Source organism: Nyctereutes procyonoides, unplaced genomic scaffold, assembly GCF_905146905.1.
Source record: "Nyctereutes procyonoides isolate TBG_1078 unplaced genomic scaffold, NYPRO_anot_genome, whole genome shotgun sequence".
NCBI lineage: Eukaryota > Metazoa > Chordata > Mammalia > Carnivora > Canidae > Nyctereutes > Nyctereutes procyonoides.
In genome coordinates, this window is record NW_026575123.1 from 3,820,837 (window position 1) to 3,841,844 (window position 21,008).

At 47.7% G+C, this 21,008-nt stretch overlaps 1 protein-coding gene across 1 annotated transcript; it reads left to right on the forward strand.

Moving 5' to 3' along the window:
• The first annotated feature begins 2,048 nt into the window (after positions 1–2,048).
• Positions 2,049–20,306, forward strand: GPRC5A (G protein-coupled receptor class C group 5 member A). The gene is made up of 5 exons (XM_055336836.1): positions 2,049–2,145; positions 2,312–2,425; positions 16,014–16,942; positions 18,979–19,037; positions 19,342–20,306. Exons 3-5 carry the CDS (start codon positions 16,021–16,023, stop codon positions 19,432–19,434), a joined length of 1,074 nt encoding a protein of 357 aa, XP_055192811.1. The 5' UTR covers positions 2,049–2,145; positions 2,312–2,425; positions 16,014–16,020; the 3' UTR covers positions 19,435–20,306.
• Positions 20,307–21,008: the final 702 nt, after the last annotated feature.

Genomic DNA, 21,008 nt, shown 5'->3' on the forward strand with positions numbered 1-21,008 from the left:
TCTCTGCTTTCACTCCCTCCTCAGACTCTATCGACATTTTCTTTTGGACATCTAGAACCTCGCCAGAGGCATGGTGATTAAGTCTTAAGATGCCTGAGGAGGAGCCCTTAGAGGCTGCTAGTCCTGGGAGCCACTAGCCACGCAGGGCTTTTGAGCACTTGCAGTGTGACTACTCCAAACCGATGAGTGCTGAGTATAAAATACACAGTTTTTGAAGACTGAGTTTGAAACAAAAGAATGTAAAATAGCTCACTAATATTATTTAAGAGATTGATTATACTGAAATGATAATGTTTGGGACCTACTGGGTTAAATAAACTATATTAAAATTAATCCACCCCTTTTACTTATTTTAACGTGGGTGCTAGAAAAAAAATTGTAAATGTTTAATTTTTTAAAATAGATTTTTAATTAATGATTTTTTTCAAACTCTTGGTGGAGGGCTGACTTTCAATAGATCAAGGGGAGGGAGCCACTATGCTACCTAGGAAACCCACCCAGAAGCAGGTCCTCTAGGAATGGTTTAGCATCCAGGTCCCCACCGAAGGGCTTCTGGCCATGTCCTGTCTCCCTGGAAGAGGGGCTCTCTGCTCAGTGGCTGCTAGAAAATTTAACATCACAAATGTTGCTCGCATTTGTGGCTGGAACAGTAGATCTATTGGACAAGGGTGGTCTCATCCCACTTCCTCCTTGAAAACAAGAAAACTGAGGGCCAGAGAGAAGAACTCACTTAGCAGATGGCACACGCTAAAAAGCACTGCTATTTCCAGCAACCTCTCAGTTGCTGGTACACACACACACACACACACACACCCCTAGGAGCCTGGGGAGAGGAGTGGACAGACTACAGAACCCTGGGCTGCAGGCCTCGAGCGAAATATTCCAAGACCCAACGCACTGGCTGTGGTTTCTTGGAAGTGAAATGAAAACCGAATAAAATCACATTTTAAAAGCCCATTAGTCTCTGGAAACTTGGGGTGTGGGGACAAAGCTGGGGAGGCTGAGGCCTTCCCCTGTTCATTCACATGCATAATAACACCGGTTCGTTTACGGTAGGCCAGTCGGCGCCCCAAAGGCACAGAACCCCTCCTCTCCGAGGCAGCTGGGGTGGAGCCTTACCCTGAGCCCTGACACCGAGGGGCAGCCACTCCAGGATTGTTTGACAAGTAAACAAAGACGAGTTTCGGGAGGATTGGCTTGATACAGGGGAGAGGAGTGGGCAGCGCGGGAGGGGGAACCAGACACCAAAGGCAAATGCCTTTATTTCATAATTTCTGTCTGGCGCCCCGTTCTCATCACCCTGCAGGGTCAAGGCTTCCGGAGAGGCAGTTTAGGGCCGCGGAGAGACCACGAGGCCTCCGCCCGGGGCAGCTCTGCGGGCGCTCGGCCGGGGACAGTCCCGACGAGAGGAGTGGGGGTGCGGAGCCCCCTGCACCCCGGGGAGTCTTCTTTGGTTCCCGCCTGGCTTCGGCGCCTCCTCGCCCGCACCTGGCGTCGCCTCGTGCCCGGGCGGGTACCCGGGAGCGACGGCGAGGCCAAGGCCAGGGGCCAGGTGACAGCGTCGGGGCCTCCCCCGCGGGGGGGGGGCGCCTGGGGCTCAGCTCTCCCTCCCGCGTGCACGCACGCTCGGGCGCACGGGACGCGGGGGGAAACCGAGGCGCGGCCGAGGGGCGTGCCCGGCGGGGAGGGCGGGGCCGCGGGTGTGGCCCGCGGGTGTGGCCCGGGGCGGGCGGGGCCCTGGAGCGCGTGTCCCCGGGGCCTCGGGACGGTGCGCGCGCCCCGCGCGGTCGGACGTTCCAGATGGGGCCGAGGTGGTCCCCCCCGTCCGCCCCCATTGGAAGGGTGACTGTGCCGCTGACGTCAGGAGGCTTTTGGTTCATTCCCTGGCACCGGGACCTTATTTTCCTAAGAGCGCTCGGCGCGCCGCGCTCCCGCCCCGTGTCCCCCGGCTCACCCCTCCCCCGGCCCTCCCCCGGCTCACCCCTCCCCCGGCTCACCCCTCCCCCGGCTCACCCCTCCCCCGGCGACAGCTGCCGGTATAACCGCTGGGCGCCCGCGGGCTTCCCCGGCACCCGAAGCCTCCCGGGCCGCCTCGACGTGCGGGGAGCCAGCGGCTCGGGCGCCCGCCTCCGCCCGGGCTCCAGGGTGAGCGCGGCGCGCAGCCCGGGGCGAACCCGCCTCCGGATTCAAATCCTGCGGGGAGGGCGGCGCTGGGTGGGGTGGGAGGCGGGAGGAGAGAACTCGGTGGTGGACTACGGCTGGCTAGGAGGGGGGGTTCTCTGGCTTAACCCAGATTCCTCCCCACGCCCAGCTTCCCCGGCTAAGATAAGAGGCAGACAGACAGACAGACGGCTCAAAGGCCAGAGCAGTCGTTTGTGCTCGGACACGTCGTACCAACGCTTAGCAGGTGGAACCTGGCTGGCAGGTGAGCAGTCCGGGGATCACCCTAGGGGAAGGGAAAAGACGGAGGAAGATTTTCGAGGAAGGGGTTGGGGGTGGAGAGGTTTGGGAGTCGGTGGTGGGGGAGGTAGGAGGAGGGAGATGGTGCTAATTGCTACCTCACCCAGGTACAGAGAAGTTTTGATCAATTTTGTTCTTCCGCAACGAGCACAGGCTTCTGCGTTTTGGAAAGTAGATTGTAGAAGCCACCCCTCTCTCTCGATGGGAGGGCCAGGCTGTCGCTCCACAGCATTCCCTCCCTGGCTGGGCTGTCCGTGGAGTTGCTCAGGAACCCTGGGGGGGGGGGGATGGAAGTTGAATATCCAATAACAGCCCACCTTCTGGGCAGCAGCTAGGTGGGACCCAGGTGTGGCCTCAAGGCTGTTGGAGAAGCTCCCTTCAACATCCACTGGGAAGGAAGGGTTAGTGATAGGGGAAGCCTGCTCGGGATCAGGGAATTTTGAAGGACTTTCTGTTCCTGACCTCTTTCTAGGTTGATTTTCTTTTCTTTTTTAGATTTTATTTATTTATTCATTCATGGGAGTCAGAGAGAGAGAGAGAGAGAGAGAGAGGCAGAGGGAGAAGCAGGCTCCCTGCAGGTACCCTGATGCAGGACTCAGTCCCAGGACCCTGGGATCACCACCTGAGCCAAAGGCAGATTTTCAACCCCTGAGCCACCCAGGTGCCCCTCCAGGCAGATTTTCTCCTCAAAGGCCACATCTGTTTGAAGGGTTCAGTTGAATCAGCCACCACTTTTGGCTCGTTTCTTTTCTTTTTTAATTTAAATTCTATTTAAAATTCGATTTGCCAACATAAAGTATAACCCCCAGTGCTCATCTCATCATGAGTTTGGGCTCATTCCTGAAAGAGAATACTTGAACCACTTCAGATACATGGGCTGGGATCCATGGGAGGGGTGAGAATGGGGGTCTGAATTCCACCCTCCAGGTCTGTGTGCTGGCTATTTCTAGGAGAGGGAAGGAATAACGGAAAGGAAGCCTCAGCAGAGGCGTTACTTGGGAAGAAACAGAAAGGCTCCTGGGGGGGTATGGTGAGAGGTGTGTTCAGAGGCAGATCGAAAGCAGCAGAACATTACTGGGAAGTGCTCTCAGTTTTGAGTCAGAAGACTGACTCCTCATCCAGGCTCTGCCAGACCTGACCTGTAGCTCTGAGGCAGCCAGGGTTTGGGCCTTGAGTTTCTCCTGAGGGGTCTTTTTTTTTTTCTTTTAAAGATTCTATTTATTTATTCATGAGACACACACACACACACACACACACACAGAGAGAGAGAGAGAGAGAGAGAGAGAGAGAGAGAGAGAGGCAGAGACACAGGCAGAGGGAGAAGCAGGCTCCATGCAGGGAGCCCTACGTGGGACTCAATCCTGGGTCTCCAGGATCACACCCTGAGCTGAAGGCAGACACTCAGCTGCTGACCTGCCCAGGTGTCCCCCTTCAGCAAGCTATTTAATTTTGTACTTGATACATAATACCTGCTAAGTAAACAATATCTGTTACTACTTATTTTTGCATTTATTTAAATTTTTTCATTTGCTTTCAACGTTTTGTTTTTATTTTTAGAGAGTGGGGAGAGGAAGAGAGAATTTTTTTTTTAAGATTTTATGTATTGATTCATGAGAGACCCACACACAGAGGCAGAGACACAGGAAGAGGGAGAAGCAGGCTCCTCATGAAGAGCCTGATGCTGGACTCAGTCCCAGGACCCTGGGATCATGATCTGAGCCAGAAGCTCAACCACCAAGCCACCCAGGCATCCCTAGAGAGAGAGAGAATCTTAAGCAGACTCCACACCCTTGGCAGAGCCTGACAGGGGGCTGATCTCACAACTCTGAGATCTTGACCTGAACCAAAATCAAGAGTCAGAGGCTTAAGAGACGGAGCCACCCAGGCACCCCAACTTTCAATGTTTCTGAATCTTGTTCTTATAGGTATATAGAGTTTAATTTAATCTTTTTTAAAAATGAAGAAGTTACCATTTATATTTATTGTAATAACTGTTGCCTGCTATTGCCAAATAGATTTTGGCCACGTGATCTGCCCTCTCCATCTTTTCCCACATTAGTAGTCTATATTTTATCTTTAGATATGCTAGGGTGCTAAGTGGTTGGTTGTGCTATTCTCAGGGCTTAGAAACACAGGCTTATGAGGAAAGATGATAAATTTAGCTTCGGACTTGTTGGACTGAGCATGAATATGTTCCCTTTATATATTAAAATATTTTAAAAAATAAAATAAAATATTTAAAAGAAGGTTCTTTTGAGAGTTGGGAGCTGGTATACCAGTAGAGGACTTTATCCACCTATTTTCTGGACATTTTCTTTCTTAAAACCCTAGGCCTAAAAGATTTGGAAGTTTCACTCAAAATCTTATTTTCTTTTGTTTTTTTATAAAAGATTTCCAGTATTTTATTTTATATTCCAGCAATCTGTTTTACAATAATCTGAAGTTCATATGCTTTGTTTAGAATGGAGGAAGATAGTTTGTAATGCCCCCAGGGGTACCTGAAAGTGAAAAATCAGGGATAAATTCTATAGTTATATTTGTTTAGATCTTCCTAAAGTGGTTCAATGATTCATTTTCTCTCAGTTGCTACAAAGAAACTCAATTCAGTGATGTTATTCATAAGCTGTTGCCATAATCACTTTTATGTCATCAGAATTAGGATGACTCCTCAGAACAGAGGATCCTGGAGATTTTCCTATAGACATTTTCCATTTATAACTAATCCTTCATCAAGGCCAGAGAAATTCCTGTGGGACTCCACCCTTGTCTTAGAATTCAGCCTAGATTAAAAAAAATGAGGATAAGCATTAGTGCATATTCATCTTCAAAAATTCTTCCTCCCCATTACTCACACTTACTAATAAATAACTTGCTTTGAGTAAATATTCAGTGGTCAGCCTGAGTCCAAAACATTTGCTTGGCAACCGCTGTGCGGAACACCTAGTGAGGAGGATACCAACAAATAGAAAATTTGCTGTTTCTTTAAGAAGCTTCTTATCTTTATTTATTTGTTCATGAGAGACACACACACAGAGAGAGGCAGAGACATAAGCAGAGGGAGAAGCAGGCTCCATGCAGGGAGCCTGATGTGGGACTTGATCCTGAGACTCCAGGATCATACCCTGAGCTGAAGGGAGGCGTTCAACCGCTGAGCGACTCAGGAGTCCTAGAAGCCTGTTATCTGATGGTTGAGTCAGCATTGATATTAATGTATAATATAAAACCTATAGATGGAAAAACTTGAGTGCTAAGAAATAATGAAGAGACCCACAAATTTAGAATGAGACAGGACTAATAATTTTTCAAAACCTTAAGATACAGGTAAGTTTTGGGCTTAGTTTCGAAGTGATGAGGTAAATGGATTGTGTCTAGGAGGGGAAGGGTCTTTCTGGCTGGAACGACAGTAAACTTGCTGAGGCAAAGAGCGTGACTATCACAAAGCCTTAGATGAATCCCAGTTCCCTCCTGGATAGAAATACTCTTGGGAGATTGGCTTGCCTTGCATGGAGTGAGAAAGAGTGAGGAAGAAAGAGAGGAGTGAGGAAGGCAGGAGGGGATGGGTGGGAGGACCAGTTGGAGAAAAGCCATGAAGCTCAAATGGGGACTGAATCTGTTATAACAAATAAAAAGGAGCTAACTAACATGTTAATCCAAAGATCTCTTCCCTTCCTTGTTTCCCTTCTTCATACCATTTGACTCTATTGACTGCTTCTTCTTCTTCTTTTTTTTTTTTTTTTTTTTTTTGAAATTGCTCCTTGGTTTCTGGGAAACCACTTGGGCTTATTATTACTATTACTATTATTCATTCATTCCCAACCCCTGATCATTTTTCTTTATTTTTTATTTTTAAAGATTGTATGTATTTACCCATGAGAGACGCAGAGAGAGAGGCAGAGACCTAGGCAGAGGGAGAAGCAGGCTCCCCGTAGGGAGCCTGATGCGGACCGGATCCCAGGACTCCGGGATCACCCCGTGAGCCAAAGGCAGATGCTCAACCACTGAGCCACTGGGGTATCCCTGGAGCCTGGCTTCTAAGCACCATGAGATCTTGGGCAAGTTATTTAGTTTCTCTGTGCTTCAACTGCAAGAAAAGGGACATAATAATTGGGGTTGTTGTGGGAATTAAGTGAAACAGCGTGTAGCCCAGAGTAAACTCTCTGGAGGACCTCATGCTTGTCCTTTCTGGATGCTGCCAGGTGCAGGTCCCATATTCATCTCAGATTCAGCACGGCTACGTTTGGCATCGGTCCTCACCGGCCTATTTTTCTAAGTTCCATTCTGTTGCCTAAGCCAGAAATCTGAGAATTAACCTGGACCCCTTTTTTCCCCAAGCCCTGTCTCTTCTGCCTTCCTAAAGATCTCTCCGTGTTCATTGCACATCTTTCATGCCTCACCTCCTTGGTCTTTATAGCATTTTTTTTTTTAAAGACCCATTAGGTAGAATGACTCGCTGTTTCCCATGTGCCCTTGGGAATCCCTGCAGACCCCATAACCCCTTATTTGTATGTCAGTGTGACCCTATTGGTCCTGGCAGGGACAGAAGCCATACTTTGGATCTATGTGACTCATACACTTAACACAGTACCTGACACAAAGTAGGTACTTAAATGTTTGTTGATTGAGTGTAGGATCGCTCACTAGAGAACTTCTCAGAGTTGGTTTAAGTAGAGAGAGGCTGGAATCAGGGAGGAAACCTTCAGAGTTCATAAATGAGCAGACTCAGAGCCTGATGTGGGGCTAGGGCTCCATCCCACCACCCTGAGATCATAACTGGAACTAAAACCAAGAGTCCCATGCTTAACCCACTGGGCTGCTCAGGCACCACTGGACATGAAACTGCTAAGAGTCAGTCTTCTCACCTGTAAAATGGCTTGTAGGAATAGTAAATGAGATGGATAACAGATGTAAAAATGTGTAAATGAGAGAAAAGCTATAAATACGTGAACACTCAGCATTGTGCCTGGCTCCAGGGAACTCAGGATGTGGCACTAGTCCTCACTATTTTTCTTCATAATTTATATTGTGACTATTATAATATATTGAAGGGGACAGTTTAAGAGGAGAGAGAAGACTAAAATGTTAGAAAATCACACATTTGCCCAGCTGGGGTACGTGAAGACTCAGCGTTAACAGTCACAAGTTATTCGGTATTATCCCTCAGGCAGTGCTAACAGGTAAGTATTGTCCTCTTCATTTTCAGATGACAGAATGAGATATGTCTCCTAGGAGGAAGATAAGATTGGCTTTGGCAAGGCTCCAGGTTATTCGTGCTCAGATACTCTTGGGCAGGGCAGGGCAGGGTGGAATGGGGCAGGGAAGGGGCACAGCACGTCCAGTCAGCTTGGGCAACTTTCCAGGTCTGGGCTTCAGCCTCCCCACCACTCCCAACCCCTCCACCCCCAGGGAAAAGAGAGGCGTCTCGGGGATGCTGGAGGACTCATCAGTTTTGGCATTTGTGCTTGTACTGGTCAGTGCCCCAGGTCGTCAAGAGCAAGTCTAGGTCTAGGGTCAATGTTACTCCACTACCTGGTGGCCTGGTCTCGCAGGTGTGTGTTTGCTTGGTGGCCCTCTCCTTGGCCTGCACTCAGACCCTTAGTCACCTCCAGCCCTGTTTTGGGGTTTGGTTGGGAGTTGGCAGGACATGTTCTTTTAATGATGGGAGGTGGGGCAGGAAGAAGAATGAAGGGAGAGAGGAAGATTTGGCAACTGCCTTTTTTTTAAAAAAAAAAAAAAAAGATTTTATTTATCTGAGAGAGAGCGCGTGCACACAAGCCAGGGGAGCGGCAGAGGGCGAGGGAGGAGTAGGCTCCCCGCGGAGCAGGGAGCCCATGGGAGCTCGATCCCAGGACCCCAGGATCATGACCTGAGCCCAAGGCAGATGCTTAACCGACTGAGCCCCAGGCGCCCCGGGCAGTTGTCTAATGGGAGCTTCCTAGAGGGATGAAAGTGGGCTCCCACCATCTGGTTTAGCACCCCACCCTCATCTTACAGAGGAGAGGAGGGAGGTTCCAGGAGAGTGTCCACACCTGACGCAGCGGAAACTGCTTATTTCCAAAGGGGTGGGGTAAAGACAAGGCTTGGACTTGAGCCCGGACAGCGACTCCTGCCTCCCCCCCTTCCTCTCCCTACCTTTCCTCTTCCCTGTCACCTCCTCCTCTTGTTCTTCTCTTACCTTTCTGCCTTTCACTTCGCCATTTTCTTTTTCAAAATTTTATTTAAATTCAATTTACCAACAATGCGTCCTTTTCCTTTGTAACTTTTCTTTTTCATGCCTTGACTCATTTCAGAAGGGTTTAGGACGGTGCCAGGTGACTTCAAGGTCTTGGTTGTCGCTGTTGTTGGGTGACTGGACAGTGGGTGGCTAGCTTAGTTAGCAGCTGTGGTAAGTGAAGGAGGGGGGTGTCTCACCGTTATGACTAATGAAAAGTTCTGTCCTCATGTCTCAGGTCAGAGGCTACACATGCTAAAACTCTACCGTGTGCCTCCAAAGTGCAGGGTTTAGTCATCAAGGAATTGGCTGGCAACAGAGGACAGATTCTAGTAAATCTCTCTCTGCTTCCTGGGAAATCTCAGGATTCATGCTCTCCTGGGAGACCCCCGGAGTCATTTAGTTAGCACCATGGTTCCAGGCATGGCCCAAACCCCCTAGCATTGGCCCTAAAGTATGTTTTAGTCAGCCCACAGGAGGCGGAGGATGGGGAGAAAGGGAGGTTATTATTATTATCATTTTTTAAGATTTTATTTATTTATTCATGAGAGACACACACACAAGGAGAGGCAGAGACACAGGCAGAGGGAGATGCAGGCTCCCTGCGGGGAGCCTGATGTGGAACTTGATCCCAGGACCCGGAGATCAAGCCCTGAGCCAAAAGCAGATGCTCAACCACTGAACTACCCAGGTGCCCCAGAGAGCGAGGAGGGTCATCTGAAGTGGTCTGAGTGGGGTGGCTGGCCTTAGGGCTGGGAGAAGTAGAATGTTTGAGATACTGAAGAGATGGAATCCCCAGGACATGAACTTTGGGGCCAGAAATGTGGGGTAGGGATTTCTCAGACCATATCCCAACTCAGAGGTTGATCTGAAGTTGGCTTTTTGAGCCTCTGCCTCAGGCTCACAAGTGGGGAGACCCCTGTGATGCCCCCTGCCCCGCTCTCATCTGCTTTCAAGACCTCCTTTCCTGGCCTGCCTCCTGCAGTGGAGGGCTTCTTCCAGCAGCCAGGCTGGGGGGACAGTCCTTTTGTTCCCGGGGAGAAATCTGAGGCTACACACAGTTCCAACAGCTGGAGCAACTCACAAGGGCAGGCTTTGTGCCTCAGTGAATTTTGTTCATGCTCAGAGCCTGAGTGCTGATGCAGTCACCTCCCCACCCCACCCCCTGGCCCCGTGATGGCAGGTCCCTCCTGGCTTATTTGTTTATTTAAAGATTTTACCTATTTATTCATGAGAGACACACAGAGAAGGGGCAGAGACATAGGTAGAGGGAGAAGCAGGCTCCCCATAGGGAACCCGATGCAGGACTCGATCCCAGCACCCCGGGATCACACCCTGAGCCATAGGCAGATGCTCAACCACTGAACCACCAGGTGCTCCACTCCCAGCTTTAAAGTTTTTACCAGACAGAGGGCTCCGCAGTGTAACTTTGGAGTTGGAATTCTGATTTGGATCCTGGCCCTGCCATCTCCCAGTGGTGGGACTTTGGTGAGGGGGCTGACTTGTGCCTCCATCGCTGCAGTTGGAGGCAAGATAGTGATGATAGGAGCTATAGTATAAGGAGGTGGTGAGGGTTCAGAGGCAGAGCCCATTAAAGCACACCTGGTGCATGTTGAGGATGAGTTAGTGGGGAGACTCTCCCCATCAGAGCAGTCCAACAGTAAATTGCTTCTTTCAGCTCCCACTTGGTCTTTGAGGGAGCTAGTCCTCTCTTGGCAGGACCCTAAATCTCTGTGTCCTTGACTTTGGTTACGAACGATGGCCAAATAATCCCTGGTCACGTTCCATTTTTTCTTTCTAGCTCCAGCCCTTACATTCTTCTCCAAAGGCTGTTTCTGTAACTCCTGGCAGTTTATATTAGCCCTTTTTTGCTTCCCAGAACCCTACCTTTTTCCCGAGCCAGTTTCCCTCTCTCTTTTCCTCATCTGGGTGACACAGGGCCTTCTCTGGCAGAGCTGCTTGTTAATGAGTCCGATGAGTCTTATTTTCCTCTGACCAAATTCAAAGTAGTTAGAGGACATTTGGACCTGTTACACAATGGGTGTCATGCTGGGGGAAGAGGTTGGAGGAAGGCTAGCAGAGATGAAGTAAGGAGGATTCCAGAAAAATTAGTCACTTAGATAAAAGTGTATTTACTAAGAAACATGTTAAAAAAGAGAGAGAATTGGGAAATGTGAACCCCAGGTGGGTATTTGATATGACAGGGTTATTCTTAACTTTTGAAATGTAGTTAGGTTAAAAGGGAGTTTTATCTTTTCGAGATACACACTGAAGTATTTGTGCATAAAATGATAGGATGCCTGGTGTTTGTTTAAAAACAGTCTACTGAGTGGGGTGGGGATGGAGAGGAAGCAAAATTGGCCATAGATTGGTAATTTCCGAAACCAGATGATGAGCCCTTGGGCTTTGTATGCTTGAAAATGTCAACATTTCTTTAAAAACAGTGTTTTTTTTTAAGATTTTTAATTTATTTATTAGAGAGAGAGACAGAGATTGAGAGAGAGAGAGACAGGCAGAGGGAGAAGCAGGCCCCGGTCTCCAGGATCAGGCCCCGGGCTGAAGGTGGCACTAAACCACTAAGCCACCGGGGCTGCCCTAAAAACAGTGTTTTTTAAAAATGTATTTTATGTATTAATTTGAGAGGGAGAGAGAGAGAGAGAGAGAGTGAGCAAGCAGGAGCAGAGGGAGAGGGGCAGAGGGAGAAGCAGGCTGCTCGCTGAGCAGGGAACCCTACTTGGAGCTCGATACCAGGACCCTGAGATCAGCTGAAGGCAGATGTCCAACTGACTGAACCACCCAGGCCCCCCCAAAATAATGTTTTAAAGGGACTTCAGAGTCTGCTTCTCCATCTCCTGTGCGTGATTGGGGTGGGAGGTGGAATTGAAATTGAGGGAAATTGGTTTTCCCCACCTCTGTATACCTGTGACCTGGTTTGCAGATGCCGGGAGGCCTCGAGACACACCCGCCTCCTGCACACCTGCCACCAGAATAGATGGGCCTGGAGGTCCAGGTTGGGGGATGGGAGGTTTCTGCCTCACTTTTCCTCTGACCGGCACCCCGACTCTCCTATAGGCAAACACCTCATCAGTCTCCGTCAAGATAGAGTCATCAGGCCCAAAGTGCATATAATTCCCCTTGATGCTCATGACCAGTTGGCAAGGGATAGCACTACCTAGAGGGTGGAGAAGGAGTGGTAGGCGGGCGGCCCGGGAGGGAGAAATACCTTTCCAGCTAGACACCGCCCTTATGACTGATGGGAGGGGGTGAGGGGGAGAGGCAAAGGTGAGCAGGGAGGAGATGTGCCCAGCCTGGGTCCCTCCCTTCCCTTGTATGCACTGTGCTTGCATTCAAGGGAGGGGGACCCTTCTTCCTCTCCCATCCTCCCAGCACCCGCACTGACAAGGTCTGCACCTTCCTTCCCCTCACCACCGCAGAGCGGGCGTTCAGAGGTGAGGCAAACCGGACTTTGGGCACTTGTGTCTCAGGCCTTGCCCGCCCTCTTCCTCCCGTGTATTTCACTCTTTCTGCTCTGAAGAGGTATTTCCATCTTTGCTTTGTGGTAGGGGTGACTGTGGTGTGATTTCCATGCTGTAGAGACCCCCGTGACAGACCCCTGCTGACGAAAGGCCTTGGGAAGGCCGTGGAAGTAGTGGCAGATTATGTCTGTCTGTCTGTCCCTTCTATGCTAGGGCATTTGCCGGTTTTCCCCTTCACCACTGACTATTTAGTGATGGGCACATAGTGGTGCTCGGGAAATATTGGTTGAATGAATGACTATACAATAAAAAGTTAAGCTTGGGGAGCCAAATTTCATTAAAAAATTAGGAAGAGGGGCACTTGGGTGGCTCAGTGCTTGAGGATCTGCCTTTGGCTCAGGTCACGATCCCGGGGTCCTGGGATCGAGCCCTGCATCGGGTTCCCTGCAGGGAGCCTGCTTCTCCCTCTGCCTGTGTCTCTGCCTCTCTCTGTGTCTCTCATGAATGAATAAATAAAATCTTAAAAAAAGAAAGTTAGGAAGATAGATTGAAGCTATCAATTATTTGTTATTTATATTACTTAAGTTATTGTATTCTAACATACTTATAATATTCCAACATATACATAATATTCATTTATGTAATTGTGTTTTATATTGCATATATATACACACATATATAATTTTTTTCCCTACTTACCATGAAAATTAAACAAAGCTAGGGTGATGACTACCTCATTTAACTGAAATGGAGGTTCTGTATCTTTTTTTTTTTTAAAGGTTTATTTATTTATTTATTTGAGAGCGAGGTGGGATGAGGGGCAGAGGGAGAGAATCTTTCAAGCTGAGTCTTGGTTGAGCATGGAGCCCAGTGGGTCTGGGCTGGATCCCACAACCCTGAGATTGTGACCTGAGCCGAAATCAAGAATCAGATGCTTAACTGACTGTGCCACCCAGGTGCCCTCAGATTTTGTATCTTTAAGGGAAGCAGATGTTTGAATTCTGTCTGCACTGAGGAAGGTGCTCCTTTGCCCTGGACAGTTAGTGAGCAATGGCTGGTTCCATATCCCATTGTGTTGTTCTCTGACTTGTAGTTGGATCTTGAAGATATAAAATGGAAAAAAGAGAAACGGGTGTTCTTTTTCCCTAGGGTTGATCACAGCATCTCATAGAGCTGTGAAGGGCCAGAGAAATCTTGTCTATGAGCATTTATGGGCATGGGGTGAAGACATTCTGAGCTGTTTTCTCTGCTAATAAAGAAAGAGGCAGGATGCAATGAATGTTTTGTATCTTTTCCTGCTTCCCAGTCCTAGCGACTCTCCTTCTTTCCAGTTCCTTTCTGCACGATCTCTCCCTACTTGGCCTGGGGGTGGGGGTGGGGGGCGAGGTCTTTCACTGGTGATTTTCTGTGGAGGGGTACTCAGTGAGCCTTTCCTTCCTCCAACACTGTCCTCTATTCCTTGTCCTGACTGCATTTCTCTTCTAGTCAGTTCAGAACTTTTCACTGTTGAGTGAGCAATCCTATCAGGAAAATAAAATCTAAAGTCTAAAGCGCTGTGCTCCCCAAACCCATTCATGCACAAATAGCATTTAACAAAACCAAAAGAATGGTGTCATAGAAACTGATAAACCAGATAAACTGATAAACTGGCCAGGTAATCCAGGAAAAAATTATAGTTTGTTGACAAACTGTTAAAACTTTAGCACTTTTGAATTTCAATGTCTTACCTGACATTGACTTTGGACTTTTGGACCCATATATTTTAAGATGTATAAACTCCTTCTCTCTTCCAATTTCCCAATTTATCTTCCCACCATGCCCTGAATTCTTAGGAATTAGATTTCATGAGGTTTGAACATCAGCTAGGTTTAAAATTGACATGAAGTTAGTGGGAGTGGAGAAGGAAGCAGATCTGGGAAATCAATGAGAGATATATAGGGGGTATAGCCAGTCAATTCTTTTTTAAAAAATATTTTATTTACTTAATTATTTGAGAGAGAGAGAGAGAGAGAGAGAGAGAGAGAAGGTGCATGCACACCTGCCAGCTGCAATGGTGGGGGTGGGGGTGGGGGTGGGGGAGTGCAGAGCGGGAGGGAGAAGAACAAACAGATTCCCAGTTGAGTGTGAAGCCCAACATGGGGCTGTATCTCACGACCCCCGAGATCACCAGCTGAGCCGAAATCAAGAGTCACACTTATTCAACTGAGCCACGCAGGTTGCTCCCAGCCAGTTAATTCTTTATTTTTATATTTTTTTTAAGATTTTGTTTATTTATGAGAGACACAGAGAGAGAGAGGCAGAGATAGGCAGAGGGAGAAGCAGGCTCCCTGATGCGGGACTCAATCCCAGGACCCTGGTATCATGACCTGAGCCAAAGGCAGACATTCAGCCACTGAGCCACCCAGGTGTCCCCAGCCAGTCAAGTCTGATTGTCCTTGACTGGGTGAACAGATTACCTGCTTTGTGGATCATCTGTCACCTGGGAACTCCCAGCCTGTGTGGGTCTGAACTAAGTGGAATCAAGACCATAAACAGAGCTGGTTAATGAGGCATCTAATGAGGTAGAAAAGGGAAGGACATAGAGAGAGAGAGAGAGAGAGAGAGAGAGAGAGAGAGAATGAGAACACCTCAGATTGCATTTAAGGCCAACTAGAACTTACTCGAGAGGTGGTACCTGTAGTATGAGAGAACATGGATCCTAGAGCCAGATGAGTTATGTTCAAATTCTGCTTCTGCCATTTCCTCAATGTATGGTGTTGGGCAAGTAACTTAACTTGTCTCTGCCTCAGTTTTCTCATTTGCAATATAGGGCTAATATTTTTTACCTCCTGGAGTTGCTATAAAATTAAACTAATATATATATATTATATATATATATATATTATTCATATATATATATATGAAAGGTGATTGGAAGAGTTTCTGATCCATAGTAAAAATGAGCATTAGCTATTGGTAATATATTTCATTAGATTATTCACTATTTTTTTGTGCATTCTCTAGGACTTTTCTCCTAACAGATAATTAATAAAGAACTTGTTATGACAGAGAAGACTCCATCACTTTTTGGAATAAGAGTAGAGCCAGCCTTACAAACCTTAAGGAGGGAAAAAAAATCCTTCTAACATGTGACAGCAGAGCTAAGAAGAGGATACGGGGGTGGCAAAGTGGATGTGTGGCCTTCCATAGAGAAATCTGTAGTTTAAATAGATAACTCCTCTTATGCATGAAAGAATGAGGTGCTTACAGGGGTGCCTGGGTGGCTCAGGCAATTAAGTGTCTGCCTTTGGCTGGCCATGATCCCAGGACCCTGGGGTCAAGCCCTGCATCGGGTTCCATACTCAGCGGGGAATCTGCTTCTCCCTCTCCCTCTGCACCCCCCCCCACTTTTGCACATGTGCTCTCTTTCTCAAATAAATAAATAGAACCTTAAAAAAAAAAAAGAATGGGATACTTCCAAATGTCTGAAACAGGCAAAGATGGAAAAAACCTTCAGACTGATAAATTATGATTAAAATTTAAACTTAGAGATTTCCATGCTCATGAATTCTGACAAAATACTAGGCAAAAATATCAGGAACCCTGGCAAATTGTTTTTTAAAATGAAACCCTGGAACCCTTCAAAAGAGCACTGAGTCCTCTGGCATCAGGATACATATTTATGACTTAATTGTGGGAAGATTTGTTTTTTTCCTTTAGAATTTGCCACAAAAGGTGGAGAAAAGTTAGTAGCTTTATCTAAGTAGCAAGTTTAGGGGCAACATCCTGGCCAAACATACAAAGATTTTTTTTCTAATCTTTTTGGGTGTCCTGTGGCTGAATTTGTTAGGAGATTCACCTCTTCCTCCCCACAACTTGCTTTTATGCAGGACCAGAATGGCCACAACATCCCCTAGTGGTTGCCACTCAAACCTGGATGCCAGGTACCACAAACTTTGTGATACCACTAAAATTTGGGGCATCGTCCTAGAAGCAGTGGCTGCAGTTGGGGCTGTGACCTCGATGGCCTTCATGTTTGCTCTTCTGATCCTCATCTGCAAGGTGCAAGACTCCAACAGGCGAAAAGTGCTCCCGACCCAGTTTCTCTTCCTCCTTGGTGTTCTGGGGATCTTTGGCCTTACCTTCGCTTTCATCATCCAACTTGATGGCAGCACAGGGCCCACCCGCTTCTTCCTCTTTGGCGTCCTCTTCTCCCTCTGCTTCTCCTGCCTCCTGGCTCATGCTTTCAATCTGACAAAGCTGGTGCATGGAAGGAAGCCCCTATCCTTGATGGTGATGCTGAGCCTGGCTGTGGGCCTCAGCTTGGTGCAGGACATCATTGCTGCAGAGTACATCATTCTCACCATGAATAGGACCAATGTTGCCATCTTTTCCGAGCTTTCTGCCCCTCGGCGGAATGAAGATTTTGTCATGTTGCTCATCTATGTCCTCTCCTTGATGGCACTGACCTTCCTCATGTCCTGCTTCATCTTCTGTGGATCTTTCATTGGCTGGAAGAGACATGGCACCCACATCTTCCTCACCATGCTCCTCTCCATTGGCATCTGGGTGACATGGATCACCTTGCTCCTGATTTCTACCTTTGGCCCTGAGTGGGATGATACTGTCCTCAGCTCAGCCTTGGTTGCCAATGGCTGGGTTTTCCTGTTGGTTTATGCTGCACCTGAGTTTCAGCTGCTCACAAAGCAACGGAACCCCATGGATTACCCTGTGGAGGACATATTTTGTAAACCTCAACTCATGAAGCAGAGCTATGGTGTGGAGAACAGAGCCTACTCTCAAGAGGAAATCACTCAAGGTACAGAGGATGGCTGGGTTGGGAATCCCTTGTAGAAAGATGGGGGAGAATCATAGGATATTATAACTCTGAGGAGCACTCAAGATGATCCAAGTCATACCTCTGATAGAATAGATAAAGTCCCCCAGGCTCAGATGTTGCTTAAAATCATCCAGCTAACTAGAGTTCTAGTAGAAGTAGAAACCAGCCTCTGGAGTCTTAATCTAGTACTTTCTACACAATACCTTATGGGTTTCTCAAGCCAAAATAAGATAGGGCAAAGGAATGGCAAAGGAATGACTAAAAAAAATCTCTAGAGACAAGTAGGTGAGATTATGTTCTTTATAACAGATAACTAAGTGTTCCTTCCAGAAATGTGGAGCCCTTTGTAGATTTGAATATAGAAAGCAAGCCATGATTTCTTGCAGTGGTCACAGAGAAGGGAGAAAGCCCTTTCATCATAAATCAGCAGGTATCTCCATAAAGTTACTGAGGATTCTGATTTATCCTGAAGAGCCACATCTTACTGCATGTCTCTGGTCCCATGAGAGGGAAGAGATGGTACCTGACATAAAAGAATCAAATGATTTTGCTCTTGCCTAAAGTTGTGAATAACCAGGTATTATGATGTTCTCATAACCAAAAAGAGGCTAAACTGATAGCTAGAGACTGTTCTTGCCCAAAGGAATCTATTCATTGGTCTCTGGGGCTAATCAAGGGAGAGGACAGGTCTGGGACAGGAGGGAGGGACCTCCAAGGTGAGGTTCTTAGCTTTAGTTAACAATTTTCTCTGCCCTTGAAAACCGAGGTGCAAAGCCTCCTGGTGCTTTTCACAGTGGCTGTGGTCCCTCTTCTGGACACCTGGAAGCCTGAAGGGAAGCAGGGACGGCTGGAGGGGATACTTTAGCACCTGTCCACTCCCATCCACTCTCAGGGCTTCAGCCTGTCCCCATACTCTTGGACTCTGTTAGGACTCATTCCCTAACTACTATTCTTCCCTTTCTTCTTTCTTTGCATTAATTTTATGGACCACTGTCACCTTCCTCTCTTTGACTACCACATTTTCCTGTTCACATACCTTGCTGGCTCCCCAGTACCCACCATATTTACATAGGGAAGCTTTTCATGGCCAGGACCCAGCAACCATGGAAACTGTGCTCTCAGTCCAAAGTAACCAGCCACTACCTTTCCCCGCCTGTGTGTCCAGGCTCCAGACATGTCCTTCTGCCTGCGCTTGCCCTCTTCTAGAGTCATGCAATCCCTAGTCTCTCATGCATTTTGCCTGCAAGCTGTAAAACTTTGAAACGCTCTTATCAGAGGGTGTCTCATTCCATTGCTATTTGTATAGCTGTCATATATCCCTTGTTCCCCAGTGTCAGCCTCAGGCCAGGAATCATTCTGGTTAATCCTCAGCTTCTCCACAGTACCTTACATAGAGAAAGGTACCTGAGATGTGTGTGGAGTAAACTGAACAGGTACATTTGGTGGGAAATCGATGGATTGCTTTGTATGGTATCCATGATGATTGTATGGATTTGCTTTTCTGTTCCAGAGTTTAAATCCCTCGAATTTCCCTCAAATACACAGAAAACTGTTGCTCATAAGTTTTGCCCCCTCCCAAAGAAAGTAAAAAGAAAAAAAAAGTTTTTTTTTTTTTTTTTCTTTCCTGGTGGGCAGTTAAGGAAGTAGGTAAATCCTCAGTGAGATTTGCTCTAGGCGACACCTTCTGGCCGGATCCATATCTGAAAAAACTGGTTTCAAATGTGCTTTAGATGTGGTTCTGGGATGAGTTGTGCCACCAGTGAAGTTTTCTGGAAGGCGCTTCCCTAGTGATCCTATGTTGGTAGTTATTCATTTATTCATCCAATACCGTGCTTACTTTGTGCTTGGCCCTGGGCTTGGGACAGTCTCTCCCTACAGGAAACTTCTGGTCTACGGAAGAGACAGACAGATAGATGTCACACTTTGATAACTGACTGAATTGGGGTGAGAACAGGCAGGAGCACGAAGTGGGGTGGAGCCCTAATGCTGGAACCTCTCCTTTCCCTCTCTTTCAGGTCTTGAAGAGCTAAGTGGTACACTCTATGCTCCTTATTCCACCCATTTTCAGCTGCAGGTAAATTTTTTTTTTCCTCCTTTTTCATCTATGCTAGCAAGGAATGCTTGTCCTTCGGGAACAGGATGTAGCCATTCTGAAGGCCCCTAGACGGCCACCTTGAAAGGACGCCATATCTCCTTTCCTGTGATCTGCCTCCTGGGTCAGCACAGGAGACTGGAGTGCAGGGCAAAGGGAGGAGCGCTTCACAGGGAGAGATGGGAGAGGGAAGAGAGTTGATTCCTGCTCCAGATTGGAGCTCTGTTTAAATACCTGGGAATTGGGAATTGGAGTGGGTTTAACAATATGGTGGCTTCCTTTTCAGAATCGAACCGCCCAAAGGGATTTCTCCATTCCACGGGCCCAGACTCGGACTAGCCCTTACAATGACTATGAAGGAAGGAAAGACGGCAGTTAGCTGTTCTGAAGAGCAGGACGAGCACAGCAATTCAGCCCACCAGCGGGGAGTTCAAAGGGATCTGGGCTGAATCCCAAGTCGCCCAAGGAAACTGTACAGAACCTTTTGGAAAGAACTTGCCTTCCCTTCTGGAGTTGTTGGGGGCTAACAAGACTCCAGGTCCTAGCACTCTAGTGTTTTTCCTTTGTCCCGTACTTAGGATACTTCTTTTAAATGGGAGGGAGTCTCAGGCAACTCAAGGTGTGCCCATTACTATGCCCAGTCATTCCACAAGTGACTAAAGCTCTGGTCATCGGACCCCTTACTGACTCAGTTCATTTCAGGAGCTAGCTCTTCTGACTCAAGGCTGGTTTTGTGAGGATCGCTTGGCCCAGAGCAGATCTGCAGATCTGAGCAAAAACAGCAAAGGCCTGTCCTTGCCAATATCTACACTGGAAGCCAACTTACTGGCACCCATGCATCTTGTCTGGGTAGGGGAGGCCAAAGGTCACCCACATGTGGTGCTAGCACAGAGCCCCTGAGGGTCCCCAGCACCAATTCACAGGTCACCATTCCCAAACTTGCTGTCCGTCTCCAGAAATATGCACCCCCCCATATGCGTTACCAGAAATTCCTCTTCTATATCTCCCTAGCAGGGACAAGCCTGATTTCCCTCTGCCAGGAGACATTTGTGCACTGTTCTTGCCCTAAATTCCTGGCACTGATTCTCCTGTCATCCCCTTGCTCTTCAGCTCCCGTAAATAGCTTCACACCATGTTCGCCACCAGCATTCTGTAAGTGGGCATTGTCTACAAATGGGGAGTGTTCCTTCTGTAATAAGTTATTCACCACACCTCACTTGGAGACACAATAAAGATGTGCTGGCAAGCTTTCACTGTGGCAGTGGCAGGACGAGGGGAGGGCACTGGGCCCGAAGGAGAGATGGCGGACTCTTGTCTTCACATGGAGCTGAAGACAATGTTCAGTTCCACTGGGGGTGCACTTCCATGAGTTTCTCCTTCTCTTCCTTTTGTCTAAAACACGTGTGTTTTCTCCAGTTGCTGAGATGAGTGGCAAGGGGGCCGGGGGGAGCCAAGAAGGGCCACAGACTGATGTTTTGCTACAGGATGGCAGAGAGGAGTGGCAATTTTGGAATGGAGTGTGGCAGGCCAAGTAGGCCGGGGAGGAGACCTCAAAGCCGGCTTCACAATTCTCAGGAGGTTTAATTGTAGGAGGGAATACATTCAGATCCCTATTTGACAGAATTGGTTCATAATATCCCTTGGGAAAGACCTAGTACCTAACAATTATTATTTACTAAATTCCAGAAACAGCTCGCGGGGCAGGGCAATAGCAAACACTCTTTGGTGAAGGGGGGTGGAATTCCCAGGTACAGAAACCAAATGACATTTAAAAATTTGTTGCTGAGTTAGGGAGTTACCTCCTAAGACACTCTACTTTTCATCAAAAGGAAAACCTGGTGTGGGAAGAAGATTGAGGTGAGGCCAGAGGTGAACTGAATGAAACTCTGAATTTCCGTTCCACAACGATTTGGTTGTTTTTCACGTGGCTTTGCACTAACATTGGTCTAGTTT